The 10,739-nt window shown below is 40.5% G+C and overlaps 1 protein-coding gene across 1 annotated transcript; it reads right to left on the bottom strand.

The window, feature by feature from the left end:
- Positions 1–330: 330 nt before the first annotated feature.
- Positions 331–5,709, bottom strand: LOC118209450 (extracellular calcium-sensing receptor-like). Its single transcript, XM_035384764.1, has 6 exons — positions 4,883–5,709; positions 3,882–4,176; positions 2,628–3,425; positions 1,937–2,158; positions 1,718–1,841; positions 331–1,434 (listed from the first exon to the last, which is right to left on the bottom strand). The coding sequence occupies exons 1-6, from the start codon at positions 5,107–5,109 to the stop codon at positions 512–514; spliced, it is 2,589 nt and encodes an 862-aa protein (XP_035240655.1). The 5' UTR covers positions 5,110–5,709; the 3' UTR covers positions 331–511.
- Positions 5,710–10,739: the final 5,030 nt, after the last annotated feature.

The following is a 10,739-nucleotide window of genomic DNA, read 5'->3' as shown; positions in this document are numbered from 1 at the left end:
CGGGCATCATTGTAACTGCCTTCAGGCATCAGGTGCCTATCTGTGTCCCTTCTAAGGTCATATTAACACAAGGTTTTCAATCAAATGATCACCAGACAAAAATACTGAAAACAGCTATGCCCTCCCAGCCCTGAAAAACAAATATTGTTAGAATGGCAGCTACAATGAGTTTCAGAAATACCTCTAGCACCCCTGTGTAGCTACCAAAGGAGTAAGACTGACTCTGCCTGCCCAGGCATTTTGGCTTGTAAATCAAGTTGCAATCTTGCTACTTTACTTGGTGCATTGTCAGTAAGGACTGAAAATTGCACAGAAACACAAACACCCTGATTCATCAATCTTTTATTGCTGATATGAAATCCCTGATAAGATACGGATAAAAAATGGTCCTCAGACAATTGTTCTTAGACATAAGCACTTTTTTCCCTCAAAAGAATATACAGCAGAAAAAAATAACACAACAAACTTCTTAAATACAATCAATATTACTTAAAAAATTACTGACATTTCATCATGTGCTTCCAAAAGATGTTGACATCGTTTTCCCCATCATGTGCTTTTTGGTATTTTTCTCAGGCCGAAACAATATTATGAAGCATTTGGGGACAAAAATGCAAACGATCAGACCAAAGCTGGAAGCTAATATCGCAAAGATCTCCACGGCTACAGTGAACTTTCCAGGTGAACTGACATAGGCTGGTATAAAGGTGATCCAGACTGTACAGAATATGAGCATGCTGAATGTGATGAATTTGGCTTCATTGAAGTTGTCAGGCAGCTTACGAGCCAGAAAAGCTAAAGCAAAGCACAATATAGAGAGGAGACCAATATAACCCAGCACAGCCCAGAACCCCACTGCTGATCCTACATCACATTCTAGAATGATCTTTTCTTTGTAGTGCTTCATGTTCTTGTTGGGGAAAGGAGGGGATATTGTTAACCAAAGCACACAAATAAGGACCTGTATGAGAGTGAAAGCAAGAACACTCAGTCTCTGCTGCAGAGGCCCAAACCACTTCATCACATTACTGCCTGGGAGTGTAGCCCTGAAAGCCATTAACACCACTATTGTTTTTCCCAGAACACAAGAGATGCAGAGGACAAAGGTGATCCCAAATGCAGTGTGGCGCAGCATACAGGACCACTCAGAGGGCTGGCCGATGAAGGTAAGAGAGCAAAGGAAACACAGTTTCAGCGAAAAGACCAACAGGAAGCTCAGCTCTGAGTTGTTGGCTTTCACAATGGGAGTGTCCCTGTGTCTGTAAAACACGGCAGCCACTGTGATGGCCATGCAGGCCCCAGTTACAGAACAGCCTGTCAGAATGATCCCCAGAACCTCATGGAAGGACAAGAACTCAACAGGTTTGGGTACACATGCATCCTTCTCAGCATTTGTCCAGTAGTCAACTGGGCAGGTGATACACTCCAGGGAATCTGCACAAAAGAGAGAAAACCTCAGTAAGAAGAGGTCAGGGCATGGAAAACAAGTCCTCAGAGTTGTGGGATTGAAACATGTGACTAGTATTATGCTTTAGCTCTTTACACTGATATAAAACCCATCAACATTGGCCTAAGCTCATAAAGTTACTGGAGTGTCCCCCAACATGTGAGAGCCTCCAAAGTACATTCAGAAAATATATCTATTCCAAATTTACTTATGCTAAATGCAATATATTTATTGTGCTACATACAGCTATTTATTCCTGCTTCTCTGTACCTGTGACATTGCTGATTTCACCCTCAGCACAGGGCACACAGTCATAGCAGCAGACAGGCCTTCCTCTCTGCACTGCCTTCCGAGTGCCTGGGGGACAGCTCCCACTGCACACTGACAAAGGCACCTTCAAACAAACAAATATCACAGCAATAGACATGAAGCCAACTCTGACACACCAGCATAACTGTCTAATGATATCACTTTAGAATTTGAAATTACCTGTGGCTGGCCACCTGCCCAGGTAATGTTCTTGTTCATGATCAACACCTGTCCATCTGGGGCAGATGCATCATAGTGGCCCACAGTCACAAACTCCATGTGTCCATCCCTCATCACCTGCCAGTTCACCAACTCATAAATGGCCACCGGATCCCCATTGGCATCAAAGGAGACTTTGTACCCATTCCTGGAGAAGTTCACTTTTCTCAGGTGCTCCATAACCTGATGGGAGGGAGCCAGAGGGCTGATAGTGCACCTGCTAGTGACCACAGCAATTTTCACTCATCATCCATGTTAATCATTCAGTCATTTTTCCCCAATAACCACATCCTCACAGACCCCCCCAACCTCCCCAGCAGTGGTATGTTCCTTTCCTAGATTTCTGTGGCCGGCATAAAAATTAGTCAGTCTTTCACATTCCGTATCAGTAAATTCACCATGAAAATAACTGTTCTGCTGTTTGAAAAGGATTTAAGTGACTGAATGCTATATTTTGTAGTGACCTTTTAGGTCGTAGCTTGTGTAATGTAGATTAAACTGTGCTTGCAGAGTTATAATTTGTAATCTGCATTGTAGTATTGAATACTCTCTAATTCACACTGGATAATGGCATCAGCCTCATAATAATAATAATAGCAGTGTTCATACACTTATCCATTATTGTTGAAAGTTTGTGCAATGGACCGTTTACCTGTTGTGGCTCAACTCCGGTACTTGTGTTACAGTGGGGTGGACCGTCAGATTCATCTGTGCAGATGATGCTGTGTATGGCATGAGCTATTGCATACACAGCCTTGTATACCATGTTGGAAACACGCAGCTGGGATGTGTCTGTGTAGGGATTCAGCAGATCTCGCAGATTCTGGTTTCCATCACATGTTTTCCGATCCGCTGCAGTCTGACTTCCCCCCAGGCTGCAGCCGAAAGCGCTCTCCCAGAACTCTGTGAGGAGTGGTGATTGGGAAACCTGTGCCGGCCCCAGGTCCAACAGGAAGTCTCGCAGCCCTGGAATGACTGAGCGGGGGATGCCAAAGCCGATGGCACCGGCAAACAGACGGAACTGCAACATTATGCGGTTAGTGACCCAAGCCTCGCTCCCAATCCACTGTAGCGGGGCCATCAGCATGCCTTCCAGCTCCGACAGCAAGACCAGCATGTCGCCTGTGGCTACGAATGCCACAACAACACGGGCTGTGGACCTGCTGATGACCTCTGCCACGCGTCGCACTTTTGCACGGGGGCTGGTCCTGAAGAATGCCTCTGAGTACTCCACGCAGATGCCCTCTGCCTGTGCTGCCTGCAGGAAGGCGGCCATCCCGTTGTTCCCATAGTCTGAGTCGCTCCTCACCGCCCCAATCCAAGTCCAGCCGAAATGCTTGACTAGTCTAGCCAGAGCAGCTGCTTGGAAATAGTCACTGGGGATGGTCCTGGAGAAGGTTGGGTACTGCAGCTTGTCACTAAGACAGGAACAGGTGGCTAAATGGCTCACCTGTAGCTCCATGAAAGGAAAGATGCAACTTCATTCTAACCAAGAATATCAGTGAATCAACATATCTGTCTACCAACTACTTATTTGTCCATTCTGAACTAATACATTGAATTTTGCACTTATCCCTGTAGGAATTCAGCAAATTCACTGTTTCCCATAGGTGGAATCTTGTAGCAAGAAATATTGTGGCTACATTTGGAAATGATGGTAACAATGTCTATTCACAGAAACCGTAGTAAGGCCAAGTTGCCACAAAAGCAGCAGACTTATTATTACAAAATATTTTGTGTCTATTGGATATTTAAAGATGTAATATGAACACAATGACATATACATTAATGGCCCATCTATATATTTATTTCAAATACATATATGACTGCAAAGATTATTATATTGTAATAATATCAGGTAATTTATCGGAAAAATATAATGGAGGGCTGGGCAGGAGGAACTCACCTGGGGGATGCCAAAGGGTCCAATAATTCTGGACATGGCGATGGAAGGACTGGAATCAGAGTCGCCCACAACAGCATGCACAGTGGCAGACTTTGAGCAGGACTGGTTGGGAAAAAAGACTGGCTCGATGCCATTGGCCAGCTGGAATGCAACCTTCACGGCTACTGGCACAGAGGCACAGGAGTCATGGATCTGGTATCCCAGAATTACACCTGGCAGGAGCTCGGAACTGTTGTTGATCTCCTTGATGGCAAAAATCATGGTTCTAGCAAAGCGCAGTTCCCGGAAATCTAAACTGTTTTGAACAACAAAATGAAGAGTCACATACAATGACATGATCATAACAGAACATACAAAAGTTAAGACAAGAATGTAAAAATATACCTTTTATTTTAATTTAATTAGACATATTCTATATTTACATAAAAGAGTTGAGCATTGCCTCGGGACACCAGAAAGATCAACAGATTATGGCAGAAGGTGCTCTTGGAGTTATAATGAATGGTTCTAAATGTATATTTTATATTTACTTGATTTTCAGACTTACAGAACTGAAATATTTCTGAAATTGCTAAATATTTATATATTTTAATTATAAGGGATTACTTGATAGTTTTAAGCATGTGTAATGGCTTATCTTGAAGGTTAAACAGATGGCAAATAATATGTGAAATAATGAAAATAATAATCTTGTAAATAATGTGTGAAATAAAACCACAATGACAGCAAACATAAAATAAACTAAATAAAACAAAACCAAACAAACTTAAAAAGCTTTTAAGGTGAAGAGTAAATCTTCTAATATCCAGTACAAAACCTGTGGAGATTCTAATATATGTATAACAAAATATATTACAATATATTTACATCCTGCAGTTTATCTCAGTAATGCATTTTATGACATATTTGGTTTATATTCATGTATGTATCTCATAGATCTAGATCTACAACATGCATCCACAGTGGCCACATTGTAAAATGATCTTCCTCTCTTCACTGACCTCCCTGTACACTGCGGCGCTTTGGGTCGGCTGGTGTAGTTGTTCTCAGTGCTGGTCACATAGTAGTGGATGGTAAAAACGCCTCCGATCACAAAGTCCCCAGGCTGGGAAAAAGAAACAGGCCTGGGGGTCCCCTGCAGTGTACATCCCAAACCAGACCTTCCCTTTGCCATGGCAAGAGCTCCAGCCACCAGTGCCAGTACCAGCGTGGTCCACATCGCCTCCATGCTTTCAAGACAGGATGTGGTGTTCTCTCATGTTTAAATACCCTCCTGGAGCACAGCCCCTTGAGCTTGTGGAGAGGCAGAGGCATTCCCTTCCTGGTAGAGGAGTAGTTATGTATTATTCACAAAATGACCAACTGTTATGATTCAGTTTTTAATTTAGTCTCTGATCCTCATAAGAATCCTCTTCTCACCACACAGGCACGGAAAACGACACACAGTAGTAACACTTAACTGAGCAGTGTGCTGTAAATTCACTGATACATGAACCAGTAAGCTCCCTGAAATTGATGCAGCAATAATTACTATCAGTGTCACCTCCGGGCTTAAAATGACATAAATCCTCATTTCAGCCCACAAGTCGAAATGAAAATTCTGAAAAACATTTATCCCAATATGGTCAAAATATTGCATTTCAAAACAATTAACGTCAGTATAAAAAATTTCATCATGATAAATTAATGTACCTAAAGCAGCAATGTTTTTCATGAGAAACAATCGCTCATATATAATTGTCAGACCACTCCAAGTCACGTCAATCAACCTCTTGATAATGTCATGGTTTCTCTGTGCTGTTTTGTTATGCTTTGCTAATTGTATATGCACACCTTCATCAATTAAATGTTAAACTCACATTTCCCAAAAGACTCAATTGTATGGTTGCACTGACATGCTCCTTCGATTTTGCACAAATTGTAACAGGCCTGTTGAAATTACACGAATCATCAAAGACATCTCTTGCAAACTTTGAACATCCATCTCCTGCAGGAGCGCACTTAAAAAAACAAGCATAGCTAGCAGTACATGCAATTCATTAGCAAGCTCCCTGATAGCCACTCCACCATGTCATACCATGAGTTTTTAAAACCCCAACTTAGTGAGCCCACTCAAGCCCAATTGATCAGAGGCTTTACTCTCCTCTCTTTAACTCGCAACCTTTTTTCATAGCTTTGGGATTGAAAAGAACCCCGCAGAATCCGATGCAGGATGTTTACAGATTCCATTTTCTTACAAATTAACAAAAAGTGGGATAACTAACATTAGCTATTTAATTTTTTTTTTTTTTTTTTGCAAATAGTGAACATTAGCTATTAGCTGGCTAACAGAGGTCTTGGTTTACTGGAAAACACTACTAAAAAAATTAAAAATTACAATTTGCTATATGTACAAATTACCACCAACAACGCCACAACCATAAAATTCAATAAAACCATATGATCACTAAAAGAGTAATATTAGTACTGTTGCCTGTACGTCCCAACAAGAACAATTGGTGGTGAAAATGAATATATCTTGCTGGACTGTTGATTTCCTTTTCTGAATGGTTAGACATTATTTCAGTCATCAGGATGAGAATTCTCAAAAGAGCAGCATGATGACTAGTAAAGCACTGCTTCTTGGGTGGGCTAAAAAATGTCCTAATCCATAACTATCCAATTATGTCTTATAAAGTCATTCATTGATGAGCATTGTCTAGTGAAGCAGGCAAAAGCTTTGCCTCATTGAAGTTCATTTTAAAATTCTGAGCGTGTTGGTGTTTTGCACGATACCAGGCATGTATTTGAACTAAGGCACTTTTCTGAGCTTCACAAGACAAAAAGTAATTGTGATAATGAATCATTAAGGAAAGATATGTTGTGTGTGATATTTCCCAGGTTATCCTGGGAAGATGCGTACCACTTACTCAAACCACTTACTCTTTTGTGTGCATTTCAAAAGAAATAGATTTTTCATGACAGCTATAGATTCACACGTCAAGTTTACCTGAAATTTATTTGAATATAGATATAAAGACCCATGTAGATATGTTTTCTAAATTTGCTTGGGTTTGTCTTCTTGAGAAAAAGAGTGGGGTGAATGTGACTTGAGCCTTTGAAGACATTCTCTCACCAGGACATGTACCCAAAAAACTGCAAACTAACAAGGGTAAAGAAATTTTCAACAAGGGGTTCCAAAAGCTGATGAAGCAATGCAACATAACACATGTTGCTACTGGTAATGATGTGAAAGCTTCTGTCATGGAAAGGTTTAATAGAACCTTGAAAATGAGAATGTGGTGTTACTTCACTGAGTATAACACTCGGCGGTACATAAACGCTGTACACAATTTGGCCTGCTCATACAATAGCAGCTACAATAGTACAATTAAAATGAAGCCTGTCAAAGTAAGTGATGCTATGCTTTTAAAATGTTTAAAATATGTATGTTTCTAAAAAGGCCTAAAAAGATACAGTTTAAGTTTGAGGAGTGCGACTCCATCAGGAGTTTCCAAAGCTCGTAGAAGGTTTGCAAAAGGCTATGAACAAACATATTCAGATGAATATTTCAGAGCTGCTGAACAGGTCCACAGAATTCCTCCTGCATATAGGTTGAAGGGGAATTACAGAAGGTTATAGTGGGAAAAGACAATACGTTTAAAGTTGAAAAGATAGTGGCGAAGAAAAAGCTGAAGGCTAAAAAGCTGGTTTTAGTGAAATGGGCTGGATGGCCTGAAAGGTTCAACAGTTGGATACCAGCAAGCCATGTGGTTGACAGCTAGACCTATTTGGTCATAAAAAGAGGCAAAATTCTTACATGAACCTACAAACGTATTTGGTAAGTATGTATGATACAGTTTTTTATGTTACTCTCCGGAGTAACGCCTCTCTAGATATATTCCCAAAATAAAATATCATGCTATGCAACAAAGTTAGCCAGGCCCCTTGAATTGCATGGGCGATGGGAAGTTGCATTGCAAAGATACAGTATCCACACACTTGGGGGTTCAATAACACATGAAGACAGCATGTTTTTTAACGTACGATAATAAAAAATTGGACGCCATCATAAAATAAGCGAGAGTTTTACTAGTCTAATGCATAAAATGAACAACGATGCAGATCCCATGATGGAAGCAATACTTTCATACAGTGACATAAAAAATCTAAATTTTCATGATAGCTGAGCCACACGTCAGTTATGGCTGCAAGAAAACTACCTAGGATGCTTGGCCTTCAACAAGATGTATACTTAACAGCAACAAATCCAGTGCTCCATACCCTGCTGATGTTTGTGCTGGTTTCTACACAATGCAAAAAGTAAGACTCCTTAATTCATCCAGCTGGCTTTGAGGGACCAAAAACATCTTTTGAGCATGCTCCATGGTTTAACCAATGCGTGGTGCTCTCAAGCTTGTTAGAAAGGGTATCACAACACTCACCAGTGGGAGGAGAAATCCACCCTAAAAGGAGTCTTTTTAATTTTTTTTTGTTAACAAGTAGTTCAATTCCCACCCATTGTGTCCTTATTTTTTTTCAGCTAAGTATCAGTTAGGGATATATTACTGCGTAAAACATTGAGAGTGAGTTCACAAATTGTGTTCGTGAGTTTTGAAGGCGGTTGTAAAAAGGCCGTTGCTGTGCATTACCTTCAACTAGAGCTTCTAAAAGCGGCCAGTGACATTGAATACCCATCGGCATCACTTTCTCTTTAGCAGATGAACCATCGCCCTCTCTGGAGGGCACAGACCAGTTGTGACAATATTCCTCTGATGTTTGACTCAATTAATAGGTAGCCGTTTTTTGGTTGCATCTTCAAAACTTTCAGGAAGAAACTTAGAATGTCTAGGATACATTTGCCAAGCTAAACATTAATTTATATTTTATCTCTGGGATTTCTGAACAGAAAAATCTCTATACTATATATATTATACTTAGGTTTCTGTGGTGTGTATACTTGGTAAAAGTCTTTTCCAACTCTGTGTTCTCACTGGTTGTTTCCATCAGGTCATCAATGATGAAAAAATTGGATTTGTGTACAGGTAACAACTCTTCATCGGTCAAAGTTTCAGGGAGACTTTTTGCAAACTGTTTTATCTCTTTATTTTACAAAGCAATTCATCATACATTGTTTGCTAGCATGAACAAAACCAGACAGAGGACAAAAACGTGATGCATTTCCCAGCAACTTTTTGACAAAGACACTTTTACCACTGTTTGATGGTCCTGAGATGATGCATGAAGGCAGTGGATTGCATGGATTTAGAAGGCAGTTGTCTAAACCTTCATCCCCAGATTTAGAAGCCATATGGTAATGATGTGAAGGAGCAGGGCCCTTTTGTTGTAAACGACTCAGAATTTCTTAGAAACTGTGCGGTTGCTTAGAGAGAATCCTCTCTTATTCCTCACAGTTTGCTCTGTACATAGTGCTGTACCAAATCTGTGAGGGATGAAAGACTGACAACTTATGTGTTAGTATGATGCAGTGCAGTGGTCTCCAACCCTGGTCCTGGAGAGCTACAGGGTCTGCTGGTTTTCATAGTGACTCTTTACTTCATGAATCAACTAGAGCAGTTGATTACACAGTTAACTCAGCTCACCCGGTGTCTTGGGTCTCAATTGGGTGCTGATTTTAAGGTGAAAACAAAAACCAGCAGACCCTGTAGCTCTCCAGAACCAGGGTTGGAGACCACTGATATAGTCTTATAACTTTGACTTTCATGCATGTTTTACCTAGTAATGTCTTGTATAATTTGTTAGTAGACCCTTGATTAACCTCATCAATAAGCTGTAACTGATGAGAGTTGACAGGTATATGCTGCGGTCAGTAGCTGGTCTTTTGTTTCTCTATGATTCAGAATATGTACTACGTAGGCTTTTCGGAACCATTTCAATTAAATATTTTTTCTAAAATGTCCACCTCACAATGAAAAAACTTCTGAGTATTTAAAAACATTTATATTTAACCTCAGCCTGGTTGCTTGATGTTGTAGAACTGGTCATGATGGTTGTAGGGGATATGGTCTGGGCAGACTCAGTTGTGACCTCTCGGGGCGGTACAACCTCTGATGGTGGCGTTGGGTATTGGCTGGGCCGGACGGTTAGAGACTGAAGCAGAATGTCCTGATCGAATTCCAAGGCCTGCAGCTCAGTGTCATAAATGCTGCTCTCTGTTACATCAATTAAAATTTAAATCACCATAATGAATCAAATTTACGGTGCTGTTCGTCAAATCTTCTATGAGGTCAACCAAATCTGCGAAATATACAGCAGTTGTTTAAAAAACTTGTACGTCCAGAAATAGAGAATTAACCCTAGAATATTTATCCATAACACATTCATGTGTTTAAAATAAACATATAATAATGAAACATACTTAATACGCTGGGTCATGCGATATCCCCTTGCTGGTTTGGAATGGAGTTGTATATCTCCGAATCACGGCTTGCCAAAAAATGATAGAAACCTGTTATCTTGGGGTTTCGTTACACACTTATATTAAACCAAATCTATTTTGATTGCCTCTGATCCCACAGTGTGCAGTTCCATGGGACCTTTGAATCACGTAGTCAACTGAATTTGTGAATTAAATTATAATCCCTGAAACAAACATTTATTATAGCCTACTATGCAGAACATATTGTGCGGTTTAGGTATAAACCACAATGGGCTGTCCCCTTATTGGTAAATAATGTACGACAGGGTTGATGATGCGGCCAAGACGAAGCCAAGGTGAGTCAAGTACCAATCTTGCTGCTTTGCTTGGTGCATTTTCAGTAAGGACTGAACAATTGCACAAAAACACAAACGCCAGAAAAAACAAACAACCTGATTCATCAATCCTTTATTGATGATATAAATACCATGCTATGGTCT

The sequence above is a fragment of the Anguilla anguilla genome, chromosome 12 (genome assembly GCF_013347855.1).
Source record: "Anguilla anguilla isolate fAngAng1 chromosome 12, fAngAng1.pri, whole genome shotgun sequence".
In the NCBI taxonomy this organism is placed as follows: domain Eukaryota; kingdom Metazoa; phylum Chordata; class Actinopteri; order Anguilliformes; family Anguillidae; genus Anguilla; species Anguilla anguilla.
Note: the sequence above shows the minus strand (reverse complement) of the source record. Positions and strands in the feature narration are given on the sequence as shown.